Here is a 17,994-nt window from a genome sequence, read left to right as displayed (position 1 = left end):
TTTCCTTACACAGTCTTCCTTACATTGATTAGAAAACTGAACTAGCTCTGACTAACGGTTGCTAATTAATTATACCTTGAATTTTACTTGATAACTTGTTAATGTGACACATGGAATTTATGATACCGGGTAGATAGGGATTGTCAAGAAAAATGCTTTGTGTTTGGTCTTTGTGTGTATGGCATCCAGGAATCCTTCCTGTGGAGCTGCTTAACAGCATTACTTGCAAGTCCAGCTGTAGCACAGGTTTGCCTGGGTATATTTTGGGTTACAGCTAACAGGACATAGCCTCGAAGTTATCTTTTTGGCAGTTTCAGATTGCAAGTTAAGTGCACAGATCTGGCTTTTAAATGATGTATGTGAATGATGGAGAAAGTGCTCATGTTTATCATCAGCTTTTTGTCCATACCAGTTTGGCATCTTTACCTGGTGCTAATGTTGTGTGTATAATTTGTGCTGAATTCCAGCATCTGGTTCTCATTCATGCTGCTGTGTCTGTTGAAAAATGTGAGACTTGTATTTTAGGTCAGTGGGTCTCTTTGTAGTTCTTAACTAATGGTTTTTCCTCCAAAAGTGTCAGTTTTAAATAGAATGTTAACACCGCAGGCAGAAGTGCCTTAACGAACCATGGATGGTGGCATTGTGCCTTCCCAGAGAACGGAGTGGGTAATGGAATGTTGAGGACATTGGTATGAATGCATGAGGTGATACTGTGTAATTACTATTTGGATAGAGGCCTTGAATACTGTGCTGAACTATTTGTGTTTCTGACAGGGCAAAAAGGATGTCGCCCAAATCTTCAACAACATCCTCCGAAGGCAAATTGGTACAAGAACTCCCACAGTTGAATACATCTGCACTCAACAGAATATATTGTTCATGCTATTAAAAGGGTATGTATGCTGTCAGGCTTGAATATACTTTTTAATGAAATCAGAAGTTTTTAGTGTCATGGAGAAGCACTGAGTTCTGAAATGTTTTTTTCTTCCCTTGTGGTGTGCTTGATTCTGTTGTTCTTGTCTAAGGGCTACTTCCCCTAAGGAAAGGAAAATCTGAGTAATAAACACCAGATATGTACTTCTGCATGATATATGGCTGAAAACTGAGAACTGATAGTAACTTAAATTATTCTTAGTGGGGTATTGCAAACATTCTCCTTTTGGTGTATTATATCATCCTATTGAAGTTATTTCCTTCCGAACTTACTCATTTCTCAAATATTAAGTGGTGGGTTTGTTTGGGGTTTTTTTTGTTTGTTTGTTTTATCTTTTAACCAGTGTCCCTTCCAGTTCCCCGTCCTATTCCCTGCTTTTTGCTTGCCTTACGCGTGTTATTTGTAGTGATTCATACTCCTGCGGTCACAGGACCAAACAAAGGATGACTCAGGGTACACAGTGAGTGCCAGGCTACTCTTTCTTCCTCTCTTCTTGTATTTTTTCTGGTGCTGGGTATTGGAGAGCAGCGCCACACTGAAGACATGTTTGCACACCACAAGTTTTGGATCTCAAATGTGAAAGCAGAAATGTATTTTCAGAGCTTTCTTGTTAAAATAAGATTTTCTTATGAATTGACAACATGCTCTCTCCATATAAAAAATAATTGCCCACATTTCTATTAGCATTAATAAGCAAAGTTTGTAAACTGGTATCCCAATGTGTTATTTTAGGATAGAATGTTCATCAATATTCAAATAACAAAACACAAAAACATGTTCTTGGAATGTTCTTTCAAGTGTTCATTTTATCTCCTGTGTTAAAGCTGCTGGGTAGGGTTACTTCAGTGAGCTGCTCTGGTCTGCAGCTGGGAAGTACTGATTCCACTTGCTGGGATAGCAGGGGGATAAAGGAAAGGGTCATGCTTTCCAATAAGACATTTGCCTACGTTATTGTGGTAGCCCTGAGATGTGAAGCTAATCAAATATACGAGGTACGAGGGTACGAGGAGATTTTCTTGTAACACTGTGTAAGATGTGCGGTGCTGGAGGTGCTTTGATTTTATTCATCTTTTTCCTGTGCTGCAGCAGTGATTCTGGGAAGAAGCAAGATTTAGATGGTAGAAGGACAAAATGACTGTTAGTTGTGACATAATATGAAAGAGAATATTGGTTCAGTACTTCTTCAAAGCAATTTAATGTGAAGCTGAGTTTGAGATGCAGAGAGATGGAACTACTTTCTCAGCATGCTCTTGTTGAAATGTGACTGAATGAGGGCTGCAACACACTTGTCCTAATTTTTATACTGTGTTGTCACTCTTCAGAGAGATCGCTGAAACACATTTGTAAGCCAGGATATTTGAAATGGGCATTTAATTAGCTTTAATGACTGCAGTGTTACATCTGGAATCTATCTGAGTCAAATTTATGCAAATTTAAACTCTGTGGTGAGTTACAAAAAGTCCAGTGGATTCCAAGATTTCATGACAAGTTAAATAGGAAAGTATAGCAACGTTTAATGTGAAAATTGATTCATAAGCAAATGGTTTTGTGTGTTAATTTAATTAGTGCTTAGCACTCACAATGATGCATTGCTCCAGAAGTATGTTGGTGAATTTCAATCAGCTTCTGATGAATTGGGACCAAGGCCTTCTTGGGTGGGAGGTGAAAAGTCATATAAGGGACTTTAACCGCTTCAGAAGCAGATGTGTAAGGGTAGCCACAACTTCTCTGTGGATCAGGATAGCTTACATTACAACTTGCTGAGGTTAGTTTCAGGAAGGCAGGCCCACATTCATCCAGTTTCCTGCTACTAGTGTGCTTGGGAACACTAGGAGCTAGTAGCAAACACTGGGGCTTTATTGTTTTCATCAAAATAGTGATGGGCCTGGTGGTGATGGACTGACGGTTGGACTTGATGATCTTAGTGGTCGTTTCCAACCATAATGATTCCTTAATTCTATGGGTGTGTTCCAGAAGGTTCTTGTCAGAAGCTGCAGATACTCTGCCTAGGGCAGTGAAGACTCAGCTGCAGAGAATGGTGTTCAGTAACACCCTCAGATCAGGGGACACTGCCAACAGCTCAAGCTGGAAGCCCATATAGAGTTAAGCTGAGAAATGGCTTCATGAAAGAGTGGCCATGATCATAAGTCTGGTATTAGCGACCATTTAGCAATCAAAGCTGAAACTAAGGATAGACTTGTGTAAATTTTGTTGGGTAGAACCATGCAGCTTTCCCAGGTGTCTGCAAGTGAACCAATGTGAGAAGAAGAAAAAAAAAAAGGAACCAATTTTGAGTATGAGGAAAATATTTTTCAGTGTTCTCATTTTATAAAAGCAATTTGTGTTGGTAATAACTTGACAATAAAGCAGCAGTGATTTCAGTAATACTTCAGGTAAGTATTTTAAAGTGAAATTTAATACAGAAACAAGTACCTCTGATGCTCTGAATTTCTGCTTATGTGATAGCACAGCAGATTGTAATTGGCAAGGTAGCGTTTTGAAGGCACCTGTAAAGAACCTGCGGGTTTTCTATTACCTTGTTTTAAACAGGTACGAATCTCCAGAAATTGCTCTAAATTGTGGGATAATGCTCAGAGAATGCATCAGACACGAACCGCTTGCTAAAATCATCTTGTGGTCAGAACAATTCTATGATTTCTTCAGATACGTGGAAATGTCGACATTTGACATTGCTTCAGATGCGTTTGCCACATTCAAGGTAACTTCTATACAGTATTTAAATAATTTCTGTGGTCCCCCAAAACACCCCCAAGAAAACAAAAGTAGTTACAGGACTGTGAGCATGATATTGATCAGTATCAAATAGTGGCTCTTAACCTCTCAATTGTGTGTAGTTCTGTACAGTGAGTGTAGCTTTGATTCATGAATGTCGTTCTTCAGTGCTAATTCTACAGGCCTGTGTTAGTCGACACAAAACACAGCAGACTTTTCCTAACTGATGCCAAGGCCCTTAGGAATGCACAAGCCTTGTGTACCAAAGTTTATTCAGAACATATGTGTAACGCATAACTATTGTAGTAAAAATACTGTTTTTGTGCTGTTTTACAGGACTTACTTACAAGACACAAGTTGCTAAGTGCAGAATTTTTGGAACAGCATTATGATAGGGTGAGTGAATACATTTTATTGTTGAGAGTTTTGTAGTGCTGTGTGTCTTCAAAGAAGAAGAATCTGTGCTTTCTTTCCTTTTTTAAATGCCTTTGGGTAATTTACATGCAATATTAAACCAAATGAAATCAGTCAATTTCTGCCACAGAGATTAAATTAACGTTAGGACTTTGCTATTGAATGTTAGGACTGTAACGAGAGGCTGAGGCAAAAACCTAATTCAGTGAGAAGGCGTTTGTTCCACTAGAGGGAACCCTTTCCCAGGCTATTTCCTTGTGTGTACACGTGTGACAACTAAACATTGTGAGATCATCCTTGTCCTCCTCCTGGGACTGCTGCAGTTAATGAGCATTGTTCAGTACCAGGAACTGCTCTAGTTTAACTAATAGTGACATAACTGCCTCTAACACTTTGCAATCTAAACTCTGAAGCCTCCTCAATTATTTTTAAAGCATTTACAGTAGTGGCTCAGGGAAACTACTGAGATTTCAGATTTGGCTTGTGATTTTGTTTGCAAATTTCCATCTCCTCCAGCTTTTTATAGTAATTTAGTATAAGAGTACTTGTAACACTTGAAAAGGTCTTAACCATTCTCTTTGTCCTGTGTTTAGTTCTTCAGTGAATATGAGAAGTTACTTCATTCAGAAAACTATGTGACAAAGAGACAGTCACTTAAGGTAATGATGCAGTTTTATGTTCTTCAGAGCAAAGTTAGAGAGTGCCTTTAATTTCAAATGAGTTGGCTAAATGAAACAACAAGTAACTGCTTTGGGTAATATTTGATTTGTATCTTGAGATCAGTTAATTTCCTATAGTCCAGTCCTGCCATAATTCAGTGTCTAGCACACACCAAGTCATTTCTTCCTCCATGCAGAAGTGACTCAATGGAAGAGTTTATTTCTGTTATTTTTTTTTTTCAGATTTTGTTTTTCCCCTTCAACAAATCTGACTAAATTATTTATGAACTGAAATTGATTAAATACATATGATTTATTTGTTAAATAATCTAAAAGAGGGGCTCACGTGATGTAATTAGTGCAGTACTAATTTAAGTTAGTCGGAAATACCGATTATAACTGTTGTATATGTGCCAATTTGTAGCAGAGGTTTTCACCTTTGTTTTGCATCCTCCCTGGATAAAATGGGTAGTGAAAGAAGTAGAAATATTTCTCATTTGGATTGCCAGCTCCCTTTTCTTACCAGACTCTTTAGGTTGATGTGAAGTATTTTTTCTTAACAGAAAAAATAATGAAGTTGTGGGGGGAAAAAAGCATCAAAAAGATTATGGTTTTTTTCTTAATTTCAGTTCCAATTCATAACAAAGGGAGAATAAAAGGAGATTTTGCAGTTCCCTGTTGAAAAAAGGCGTGTTTGAGTTCCAATCTTTCTGCTTTTACAGAGCAGTGTTGGTTACTCAGTGTGTTTGAAAGTACTTACGAACAGGTTCTGTCATCTCTTCTTTCACCTTTTCACTTCTAGCTTCTTGGTGAGTTATTATTGGACAGACACAACTTCACGATTATGACAAAATACATCAGTAAACCTGAAAATCTCAAACTAATGATGAACCTTCTACGAGACAAGAGTCGTAACATTCAGTTTGAGGCCTTTCACGTGTTTAAGGTAAATTTAAGAACAACCATATACACACACACAAATATACACAAACAAAATGAAAAGAAAGCTCCACTAAAACAGCAACCAAACAAAACCCACCAGGAGTTTGTTTAGTAAACTGCTTAGCTGAGCCTCAAATGAAGTGCAGCAGGATAAGGAGGAATCCATTGTTTTAGGGAAGCGTGAATTATCTTGGAGGTCTAAAGTGTTTTTGTCGTACTGTGTGACACTATAAAGAACAGCAATGTTTTGAGCAATTCAGCTGAATTTCAAAGCCTAATTGTTGTTTACGTGTTATAAAAAGGTCTGTTCTGACTTAGCAGCATACAGGCAAATAACGGAGAGCTTACAGTAACAGCTTGGAGTATAAAAGTTTTTAGTAAACTTGAATATACCCGTCTGATGTCATATGTAATATGGAATGATGTGTTTGCCACAGTTAAATTAACTGTGGAATGTCTGAACTGGCTTCTGCAGAGGGTACTGTGTCTAACAGCTCCCACAGCCTGAATTTACTGCAAATACTGGTGTTTGATTTATGTTCTGATTTAAAAAATTAAATCAGTTCTGGAATAAAACTTTGATTTACTTCCTTTTCTGTATACAATTTGGAATATTGAATAACTAAAATGTCATTTATGGTCATCCCTGTTTTGTTGGTTAGGTTTGTTTATTTATCTAGGCCTCCTGTTTCCCACTATTACACTGAATGCCTTTTATTGTCTTGCAGGTGTTTGTAGCCAACCCTAACAAGACGCAGCCTATATTAGACATCCTTCTAAAGAACCAGACCAAACTCATTGAGTTCCTCAGCAAGTTTCAGAATGACAGGACCGAGGACGAACAATTTAATGATGAGAAGACCTATTTAGTTAAACAGATCAGGGATTTGAAGAGACCAGCACAGCAAGAAGCTTAATCTCCAGTAAACCCCTATAATATTAAACCCAAATTCAGCAGTTGCTGTTAGATATTCAGCATCAGGCACTCTTATCGATTCATGAGGAACATTACTGCTAATCTGCTGTTCAGTGAACGGTTTTTGTTTTTCTTTTTTTCTTCCTTAGTCCAAGTTGAAAAACATAGCTGCTGCTTTCTTGCACAATGTGGACTTTCTTGATATTTGTGTCATTTCAGAATTCAAAGACACTGCTTGTTTTATGAGCCCTGAAAAGAAAGATTCTAGGTTCATGAACGCAAACATATAGATAATAGTTTGGTTTAGGAAAGAAGGTATTAATGTAGTTAAGTAAAAGGTTGCATGCTTGCAAATCTGAATAAATCTGTATGTTTGCACTTACCTTGTTTGAGATACGAGCACAACGTGACCTGTGCATACCTGGCACCATAGTATAAGATTACATGCCTTGATTAAAAAAAAATAAATAAATTGTGCAGTGCTTTATTTGTAATCAAAGGGGAAATGTATCTAAGATGTGAGCTTGTTGGGATAAACAGTTGTCTTGCAAATAAACTGATATTGAAACTTAGCAACTTTTAAAAGAGTGACATCTCAAGGTCCATAAGGAAAATGTATATATGCCTTTCACTGCTTTCTAGGTTTTTTGGACATGATTTGATTTTTCTGGGAATCGACTTGTAAACTTGGAAATATGTTCTAAGGGGTTTTGTTAATTTTGCTTTAAAGGTATTTCAGACAGTAGACCTAGCAGTGACATTTTGCGTTTCATTTCAACGATGCTTGCTGGTTTCTTTTGTATATAACTCCTAGGCTGCTCATTTCTTTAAAATATGATTTAATTTGTACAGCAGAGGAATGTTATTGTATTAGTCTGTAACTATTACCTAATATTGAGTTTTGCAAAATGAATGCTCATATGTAATTGAATACTTCAGATCACATGGAAATGCTGATTTAACGATCCTAAGTACTGCAGCATTAAAAGAAAAAAGCCACCAACAAATTCTCTGTACTCACCTAATGGGGTGCCATCAATTAGGCTAGGCTGACCTAGAGAACTGGAACCCTATCTACTAGAATCTTACCAGATAACATTGGCCTTACTCGATTAAACTAGTGTTGTGCTCACCAGATCTGCAGATGGCAAAATGTGATGCTAAATTAAGACGGATTCTTCTCACTTCTGGGGAGCCTGCAGTGCATCGTTCCTGTCTTACAATAGTTAACTCAGTATGTAGTTGTGTGAGTGAATGAACTGATTCCCTCTGACTTCAAGAACCATAATTATATAGATGTCCTAGAGTAACAAAATGATTTTCCTTTGTTGATTTTGTTCTTTAATGCTGCAAACTATCAGTATTTATAAAAACAAAAAAAACCAACTGATTTTGCACCATTTTTTTGTTACTGTGACCATACAAAAGGAATCTACTAAATATAGCTAAACGATGTTATTGAAGTTGTATTTATCCATCATATAGTAATGCTAAGATCACAACCTACCAAGCGTATGGATTGGAGTCTGAAAGTTCAAATTCTGCATGGCTGAATCTGATTGAGAATGCTATAGAAAATGTTTGTTGCTTCCTGTCCTCTTCCTAATTAAAATATTCCACAGTCAGCAAGATGAAACTCCTTAAGTGACATTTAAAGCCAGTTTGAAAGCCTTCACAAGGGAAGCTGGGTAGCTCCAGAAAATCGAGCCTTTTCACCCAGTAGTTTAAAATTGCTCTTAACATTTTAATTGGCCTTTTTCAGGTCCTGTAATGTCCTTTGCAAACGGGTTCGTTTTGCCTACTGGGAGGAAAAGAGCTGACTATTCCTGGGCATTGCTTACGTGAGCAGGCAGAATTGGCCACAGGATGGTATTGTAGTTCAGGACTAACAGGTTATTACTTGGTTTATCGTAGCTGAATGGAAGATGTTGTTTGCCAAGTTACCATAAGGCTTCCTCTTTAGAAAAGCATAGAAGTGTTATATATGCAAAGATGTGAAAACATTTGGACTGGGATGTAGGTTACTCTGTCTTAGGTCTTGGAAGTAATGGCTAAGGTAACTTCTTTAATACGTGATAACGTTTGAAAGTTGGCTTTCGGAAAGAACTTGTATGAAATTAAAGCTCATTTGACGTGCTTTTCGTATTGAAAAAGACCCAGCTGTTGTTGTGGAAGTGGTTTCTTATCTGCTGGAAGGCTGAAGGATATTACTACAACTTATTGAAATGTGAGCGGGTTTTGATTTTGTGCTTTTTTTTCTTTGTTTTTTTTTCTTTTCCTTCTTAAATAAGAGATGTACACAATTGTAATTCTACTTCCGTGGTAGCATTTCATTTCTCCTGAGGAAAATGCGTTTCTTATCCGAACAAAAAAAAGAAAATCTGGCTGGCCCCATAATTTAAATTGAAATAAAATTTTGAAGAAAAAGGTGTGCTTTGTGCTTTGCTGTGTTTCTGAAGGCGGCGCGTTTCTTCTGGCTCAGAACCTTTGTGCCTTTGTTGCCTCAGAGGTGTTTGATGTTCTCACCTTTACATATTACATCATTCTATATAATGAAAAGCTCTGGCTTATAAAAATCTTTCTGAGGGTCTGAGGTGCCGTATTGGAGATCTAATCAGTTTTCATTAATTATGAGAAGTCTTTTTTGCCTGTGCATTGTGTTATTTGCTGATATTTGCACGGGTTCGAATCCCCCCTGTGGCGCAAGTGGTAGAAGTGCCGCTCTGCTACACAGGAGACTCGAATCCTGGGGGCTGGACTCGATGATCTCTAAGGTCCCTTCCAACCCGCACAAGACTGTGATACTGTGATTTGCTGTTTCTGTTCCCTGGCCTTCTGTATGACCCAGGGCAGAGAGGAGATGCTGTGTCCTGTGTCATCTCCAGAGACAGGGCCTGACAGGATCAGCGGAGGTGAAGTCCTGGTCATTGTAGCCCTTCCTTCCAGATTTCAGGGGCAAAAGTGTGTGGGACTGACTGTCACTCTTTCCTTAGGAAATAACTCTGGTGTCTTTGCCATGGAAGCTGTCTGCCTCCGCTGCTGATGTGTTACAGAAGCTTGTTTCCTGCTGGGAACGTACCCATGTTACAGACAAAAATACTGGGTCAGTTACAGCCTACAGCAGTGGCTTCAACTTTGGAGCCTTTGTATAAAACTGCGGTATGTTTTCCCAATGGCTGCCACTAGGTTATGAGGGGAAGGGACTGCCTTATGCTGCATGGGTGTTTGGCTGACGCAGCTGACAGAGAAAGGCATGGGGAAGCAAAGAGATGTGTTGACTTTGCACAATGTCTTTTCCCTGCAGAGCTGAGCAGAGGGACCTGGCACGAGAGCTGACGCCTCTGAGAACTGGAGCCAAAGCTGCCCTGAAGCACATGGGGACAGGTCATGGACAAAGCTGTCTGCAGTAAGTTTGCCTCTCTCTGAGAACCTGACGAGTTGTTTTAGCAGACAACTTCATCCACTTTTCCTTTTGTTGCTTCTTTTCTTCCTTATTCCAGACCTTTGCAGGCTGATTGGTTGAATGATTTCCCTGTCTCCATTTTCCCATACATGTCTGGTTACAAGAGCTGGTGCCATCTTGCTGAGTGCATGGCCTCATTTTCTGATGGCATTTTGGTTGCTACTCATGATACTTTGGCTCTCCTTTTTCCAAAGGTTTTGTCCATGGCACAGCTGTTTTAAGCATTCATAGAATCACCATCATAGAAAGCTTTAGGGTGGAAGGGATCTTTAAGAACATAGAGTTTCAACTCCCTGCTATAGGCAGGGACACCTCCCACTAGACCAGGTTGCTCTGTTTCTCTTCTTTTTTCAGCACATATTGTGTTCTTTGAAGGAAATTGTTTGTTTCTTGGAAAAAAAGAGATCTGTTCTGCTTCCTGTTTACAGGCATCTGCTGGCTTATCTACTGGGAAAACAATACAACAAAACAACACAAGGCCCTGAGTTATACAGCCCACATTGAAAAAGATTTTGGGCACGTGTGTTGTATTCACAATGAAATATTGTCTGAAGGATGCAAGCTCTCTTTTAGAAGGCTTGTACTGCAGATTCTGATTTACGCAGCAAAAGTAAGGGTGGTTTTTTTCGTTGCTGATCAGAACTGCCCTTCTGACACTTCTCGTAAGTGGAGCACTTGCACTGAGGATTTCCTCACCATCTATTGCAGGGGTGTTTTCCAGTTAGATGGTGGTGAGGTTGTGTGACCCCAGCACTCAGCATTTCAACCGAGATGAGAACGTGTCTCACATCAGATGTGACACTGGGCTGCCTTATGCTTTCCTAATGATGTTAAAACAAAGGGACTGAGCTAGAGAGTGTTTGCAGAAGGAAGGAAGAAAAAGAGCATGCTGTCATGTGAAGATAAACTTCAGAGTTTGGGGAGCAGTATCTAAAAATAAATAAATGTATGGATTTAAGAGAAAGCATGAGAATAAGTGGCAGGCTTAGGGCCAGCCGGAGAGGTTGAGAAATACTGATCATGGCTAAAGGTTCAGCTGGATATAAAAGCTTAGCTTGCAGCAGCTGAATTTGTTGCTCTTTTTACATCGCTGGAATTACAGATTGCTGAGTTACATCAGCTAATATCCAGGTATCACATGAAAACAGCATTTAAGGTTTAGCAATAGTATGTTATTACAAAGAACATATACACATATTTTGCTCAAAAATTGTGCCTTAAGTGGGAGTAAAATCTCACAGAGGAAAAAGAATTCGTTGGCTGAACTGGGCGCTTATAATGTTTCTCCAAGCTACAGAGCGGCGGGGAAACCCAATGGGCTTCATTATGCATTGCTGTGGTTGCTCAGTGTTGGAGCAACATGGTTCACAGCAATACCGACTTGGGTTCAGTCTGGTTGTAAATTATATCAGAGCACTGTTCAAGAAAGGAAAACAAGCATGTTTCAGTCATGGTGAAGGTGACAGTGGGTCGTCTCTGCTGGTGCAGTTCTATATGAGTATGGCATGTGGGCTCTTGTTCCTTGCTGGCAAAAATGCATAGCTAATAGTGAAGACTGTTGAAAAATAGTGTGTCATAGCTGAGAATGTTCTCTATTAAATGGTGGTGTTGTGCTCTTTGTGTTGGTTGTAGTTTCCATGGAGATAAACACGAGGCGTTACTTTTGGAGCAACCTACACTCCAAAACTTCACTGCTACTCTGCAGTCTGAAAATGTTTCTCCTTTTGCATCTTTGGAACATTGGAAAGAACAGAAAGTGAGTCTGGGGTCATTTCGATCTCTGAGTAGGTTCTGGGTGAGTTCCCTTCTCCTGGCCCAGTTTCTTCTGACCAGCATTTTTCTTTTAGTCTCATGTGGTATGAATTAAATTTCCTCGGCCACCCATTGCACTCTGGTCATTAGTAACACATGGCAGCTGTGCACAGGTGTTTTTGTAGTTGGTGTTGTGCTTTGGTATAAGGTTTGTATTTGAGAAAGCAAAGCAGGCCAAATTCCTGACATCAGGGAGTTACTGGCAGCTCCAGAAGCCCCAGTCCAAAAAATCTCAAGTCCTTTTACTAATAAAGGTCTGCAAACCTTGGGTGCTGTCAGTAAGTGTCCTGATATGTGAATTGGCTGCTTGCTCTTCAGAAAGAACACTAAAGCACAGTCTAGACTGGGGGAAAAAACACTGCTGTGCAGGTGCCCCCCAGGGAGAACTGTGGCTGTGTTCGTGGGCCCAGCAGAGCTCTCAGCATTGCTGTAACACTGTGCTGCTTTGTCCCCTGTCTGTGACTCAGGTAGCTCCACTGATCCACCCTTGGTAGCTGAACTGTTCTGCTGCGGGGTGCAATGGCCTGTGAATCATAATCTCTTCTGGTGCTCCCACTCCTTACTCCTGCATTTATATGGATTCCTATAAAGGATTATTTTCTGCAGCGCTCTTTTCCATTACTTAATCCCTCTCCTACAGCATCTGATTCTTCACTTCAAAAATCCCATCTTTGTGACAAATCACTTCTTTCCACCCTGGCCCATCCCTTCCAGTTTCTGTGCCTTCCTTTCACAGCCCTCTTCCTAGGGGCTCTGTGGAGTATCATGGGATCCAATTCTGAGTTCTCCAATTGCAATCTCCTGGCATCTCTGACCTGATGTTCTTCATCCTTTGAAGAAAATTCCTGTGCCACTTCAGACTCTTTTCTGTCTTTTTTTTGTATTTTTTTTCTTTTGCCTCCACTGTTGCACAGGGCACAGAGTCAGATTTGGGACAGATGGTGGTTACATCAGTTTCAGGTTTTGAAGCATCTCAGACCTGGGCAGGAAGTCTCTTGCGGCCGCAGCATGTTATGTAGGTCAGCACTGTCTGATGAGAAATGAACATCTATCGCATCGTGGTGGCAAGACAAGCAGGTCTGAAGCTGTTCTTTATCTCTCCTGATCAGGGCCACAATTTGGGGTGCTTTGATGCAGATGAAAATGGGAGGATTTCAGCCTTTTCCGAGCTCAAAGTGTTAGTTGTCCTATGAAAAAAGACATCGGTTAGATGTGATTCAGGTCACTCCCTTCTCACCCTGCAGGGGATGGAAGGGTTGGTTTTACTTGAGTTCATTGTCCAAGCTAGGCATTATTCCCTCTTTATTTCCCACTCTTTTCCCTATGGAAGATCGTGTCATAAGTGCTGTGTATTTTCTCAAGTAAAGTGACGTGCTTTAATTAAATTCACTGTTTAAAATTCAGTTATTCATTAAAGGTACCCAATGTATGGCTGAAGAGAACTACAGGGGTATGAATTAGACATTATTTCACAATGAATTGAAGTGCCAGATTCCCCGGCCAGTTAGCTACATCCATGTATTCTGTTCACCTCTGTTAATGTGAACGTTTCAAGCTGACACTGCTTTGTGTTGTTACCAAATTGGCATGTGTTGGTTCCTCTGCCATGGAGCCTGGGCTTTGCTGCTCTCAGTTGGCTCTCACAGCTGGGGCTGAGCCTGAACCCAACCCCTGGTAGCTCCACACTCTCCTTGGGCCGGGGTGGCAGTCGTTGGGTGTTCTGGGTTTGCAGTTTACTTCCAAAGGTCCTTTTTGTGACGGACGCAAGCAGATAGAAGAGCTTTGTAAACTTCAAGCTGCTTTTATCCACAACAAAGCAAGTACAGTTCTCATCAAACAATAACATGTTTATGTGTTTCTGTGCTGCTGGTTTTTGTTTTCCACTGCTCAAGTGATCTCTGTGTTGAGGCTGAAGCTTTCAGGGCCCAGCAGCTCTCTGCCAGCAGATGTCTGCTGTATCAGAGTCCCTGTTTCCTCCTAACATCTTTCATCATCTGGCTTCAGCATAAAATATCCTCTGCTGTAGAAATAAGCTTCTTCTTTCTCTCATCTACCAAATTTCATTTCAAATTTCATCTTTTATACTCTCAGATGTAGGACTGGTTTGACCTTGTTTTCCTGCATTGGTGGAGGAAAACAGTCCTCAGCCAATAAGAGAGACAAGAAAATTAGGGTAATAAGGAAGAGGACTTTTCTTCCTCCCAGACTGTGATGGGTCTGGCTTCTAATGGTCTTTGCTCAACCTGTGTGCAAATAAGCAGGCAGAAGGTGCCATGGTCTTTGCTTAACATAAGGAACATTGGGCAGTAGGCAGTGCGGGATGGTCTGAAGGAAAGGGAGCAAAGATTTCAGACAGGTATCGGGCTGAAGAGTTTTCCCCAGTGAGCGAAGCATCAGTGCAGCTGTAACAGCTTATTTGTGACAGTGTGAGCTGCAGTCAGAATCCAAGTGTGCTTTGGGAGGGGTAAAGGCTTGAAAAAGCAGCTTTGTCAGGATGGTGTAATCTCTTACTGCCTAGGAAAGCGTGGTCAAAAAGAGATGCTGTCTGGGGGTGGCAAGCAGTGTTCTGGGCAAGTGAAATAAGCGATGTGTAAAGGTCAGAGCTCCTTTTTGATAAGATAAAGGTATTGAAAGGGCAAAAGGACCACAGAAAGCCAATTTCAGCTCCTGTGTCATTACAGCAGGTGCTGTATGAAGTGGGTAGAATAGCTGAACAAAGCAAAATAGAACAAAGGCAGGATGTTTAAAGCAAAATACAGAAATAAGTGAGTCATGCCCTTTCATTAAAATGGAGGGAAAGAAGTTTCTACCTCAGATAATTTCGGAATGCGATCTAAAAGCAGCCTTTAACAAAAGGAAAAAGAAATCCTCATTCCATTTCATTCCCTTTAACCCAATCAACCAGAATCCCTTTATTCTGTGGAAGCTGCTAATAGTGCCATGTTACCAAAAAATCAATATTTTTCAGGAGACTCAGTTTTAATCTTCCTTCACCATTGAAGGGATGGGGTGTTTGGTCTGAAATAAACACATCTGTCCTCACGAGTGTGTTGGATACACAGCAGGAATGGAAGCATGCAGTACTGGTCACTGGGATGGTGTTGTATGAGGATGGCACAGGTCTGATAGATCCTCTTGTAAGTGAAATGGCCTCTTTGTTCGTCAGAAACTTTGCTTTTATTCAAGCATTTGTTTCCCTGCAAGTTCACTTTGGATACATGGGGTGCCCAGTGCTCACGCAGGTGGTGCCTTAGGAGCTGTGCATAGCAGGGTGGGCTGATGCTGCCCAGAGTGTTGTCTTCTCATGGAGGTTGTCCATATGTTGGTATGGAGGAAAACATCATGCAAGAAATGATAGTCCAGAAATGTGCACTCTTTGTGTGTGTAGGGTTAAGTTAATGTTGGCATCATTAGTGCTTGGTCACCTAGGTGATGGATCTTGCTGCCGTAGCAACCTAAAGGCTACATTACTCATCAAATATGAATTTTAACAAACAGGAGTGACTTGAGGTGTTTGTATCTTCTATCCATCTGTAACTGCCTGCTGCTCTTTTAAAATACTTACAGGAATTGTAAAATGAGGCTCTGAAGTAAATGCTTTGTTGCATCCCTCCTCTCCTTTTTTCTCTTGGAGCTGCATCCTGGAAAAGATCCCGAACTTGTGCTGAGTCATTGGACTTAGGTTAGAGATGTTTCTTCAAAAGACACTGCTGTCGCTTATTTGTTGGCCTTTTCATCTCTTGCCTCTTTGCTTTTCCCCCGGTAGGGAAGCTGATGTTTTGGTTTCTATTTAGGGCTGTTTGAGCCAACTCAGTATAGGACTTTAGGCATCCACATGGCTTTGTCCTCTGTGTACATGTGCCTGCAGCCACGTGCTGTGCCAGGATGGTGTCTGGGAAGTGTGAAGGCGTGTATAGGAACAAGAAAAAACGTTGTGACTTGTGTGTGTCCTTGAGAGAGGTTTCATAGCAGAATGTTTCGCCGCTGAGTGTTCCTTTGTCAGTCCCTTAGGAGGTCAATGGCTGCTCTGGCAAGTTGGCTGAGGAAACATCCTTTATGGCTGACTTCTGCAAGGGGTCTAGGACTCAGTTCCTGGTCAGTAAGATCAATAGGCCCAGGTGCTGCAGCTGTGTTCATGAAACTACAGCCCTGTCGCAGGAGTGTAGCAGGCACTGTAAATAGGAGTGAGTTGCTACAAACCCTTTTTTTCCCCTAAGGAAAGCCAGCTGCTTTTCCTCGATCCTTTGGGAGATAAACAGAAGCTCCACGTTGTCAGCTGAATCTGCCTTTATCTTAAAGTTGTCTACAGTAGCAAATAACAGAAATAAAGGAAGAAGGAGCAACTATAGTAGGTGGGAATGGGTAATGCTTCTGGCCCTGCGCTGGGCTTCTGTAGAACTGAAGGTTCCTGGACTGGGTGTTCAGCTTCTTTAACACTTGAGTGTGTTTCAGCTGGTGAGTATGAGGGGGGGAATGCGCAAATTACTCCCATTACTTAAAACCAAAAGTAAAGTTTGGTACCCTTTTTCCTATTGGTAATTTTCATCTCACAGTAGAGGTGTAGTAACTCACGGGCAGATGCCTACCAGGCAGTTCAGGGTTTGAAGGAACACTGTTCTTGGTTCAGGTCCTCTTGAATCTCACTTTGTTCTTTCATCCCTGGGACCTCCTGAGTTGGAGCATCGCGGTTATTTGTGGTTGGTTCTGCTTTGGCTTTTTGTTGGTGCTGCAGAACGGAGGATACTTCCTATAGCACAGGCTAGATCCATTTCTGCCTATTGCTGATTCTGAGCTTGAATTTTATAATAGGTGCTGATGCCATAAATAGAAGCATCCCTGTCTCTTGCAATGAAAACTCTCTGTCAGCCATGCGATACAGAGATTTTTTAAGTACTAATTATGTTGGGGGTATGTCAGTGTGTTGCTAGGAGGGATGGCAGATCCTTCCTGTGTGATCCAATTCGCAGTGGCTCTGGGTGTGACAAAGAAGGTACTGGCAGTTTTGCACATAAAAAAGGCCAAACTGAGGATGGCCACGTGGTTGTTTGGCAGGGATTCTCAGTGTGACATTTCTGACTGTGTTTGTCTGACATGCTGGCCATGGGTTTGATGCTGTTCTTTTCCTGCTTCTTTCTGTTGTGTATTTTCAGTACTGGGTTCAAGGGCAAGAAACAAAAAATAAGTACCTAGAGAGACTAAGGAACTGAGGCAAAGAAAATAGGAGGGTGTGTGCTGTGCTTTGGGTGATGACTTTGCACTGGGCACAGATTTCAGTAAATACAGAAGAGGCAAACAGGTATGAAAGGTGATTCAGGCTCTTTTTTGCTTAGTTCTGAGGCCTGTTAATATTGAAATTTCCATCTCCTCAGGATTATTGATAGCACTGCGGTGTTCTGTGATACTCCATCCCTCTTGGGTTCAAGATAATGGTAATTTTCCAAGCGTGTAACATAAAGCCCCGAGATGTTCATCATGATCTGCTACTTGAAGAGACAGAGCAGAGTCATTTTGGAGGACGTGGCTGTCACAGAACACCACAGCATTTCTGTCTGAGCCTTCAGCAGCCAAGATCCCAGAGAGAGATCACTTTTTATTGCCTTCTTCCCTGCCTGATCTCTTCTGGAGAACTGGTGGTGATATTCAGCATCATGCTCCATTCTCTTCAGTGTGTTGTTTTACCCAGGCTGAGCACACTCACTTGCAAGCCCTGCAGTGGAAACAGTGGATAGTGATACTGCTCTGGCTCGTTTGGCTGCTGGCTTGAAAGAAGAAAAGTGAGAGATAAGAAGAAAACAGGAATCGATTGGATCAGACCGTTTTGTGTTCAGCCTTGTGTCTAGTGCTCAGTGAAACCAATCTGACCAACTGCTCCACCTGAGCTCTATGCATCTGATCAGCTCAGCGGAGGGCTGGGAGCATTGCTTTGGCTCGTGGTAAGTGCTCAGCTCATGTCACAAGTGGAGAGCTGCCTGCTGTTGTCCTAGCTGGCTCTGAGGCTGCAGTTTGTGGGCAAGCAGCGTGGCAGAGACTTGCTCTGGGGCTGGCAGGTGGAGTGGCCTTTGTTCACAGTATTGTACTTGCTTGATTCATGGGCAGGAGTTGGTGAAAGCTGGGTGCTGCT

At 41.1% G+C, this 17,994-nt stretch overlaps 2 protein-coding genes across 7 annotated transcripts in view; both read left to right on the top strand.

Annotated features, from left to right (window-relative positions):
- Window positions 1-9,025, top strand: part of CAB39 (calcium binding protein 39) — a 44,372-nt gene extending 35,347 nt beyond the window's left edge. For all 6 annotated transcript variants that reach the window (XM_085512834.1, XM_085512837.1, XM_015871223.3 and 3 more), the window contains 6 exons: window positions 775-893; window positions 3,485-3,653; window positions 4,004-4,063; window positions 4,675-4,740; window positions 5,543-5,686; window positions 6,411-9,025. In XM_085512834.1, coding sequence (XP_085368960.1) covers window positions 775-893; window positions 3,485-3,653; window positions 4,004-4,063; window positions 4,675-4,740; window positions 5,543-5,686; window positions 6,411-6,599 — 747 coding nt within the window. In that variant the 3' untranslated portion in view covers window positions 6,600-9,025. The remainder of the gene's footprint in view (window positions 1-774; window positions 894-3,484; window positions 3,654-4,003; window positions 4,064-4,674; window positions 4,741-5,542; window positions 5,687-6,410) is intronic.
- ITM2C (integral membrane protein 2C) overlaps window positions 8,426-17,994 on the top strand; it is a 27,989-nt gene continuing 18,420 nt past the window's right edge. The window contains exon 1 of the mRNA XM_085512839.1: window positions 8,426-17,806. The gene's annotated coding sequence lies outside the window, so the exon portion shown is untranslated. The remainder of the gene's footprint in view (window positions 17,807-17,994) is intronic.

This window comes from Coturnix japonica, chromosome 12, assembly GCF_054131305.1.
Source record: "Coturnix japonica strain WE chromosome 12, WE-NBRP24, whole genome shotgun sequence".
NCBI lineage: Eukaryota > Metazoa > Chordata > Aves > Galliformes > Phasianidae > Coturnix > Coturnix japonica.
This window is presented reverse-complemented; position numbering and strand designations above follow the sequence as displayed.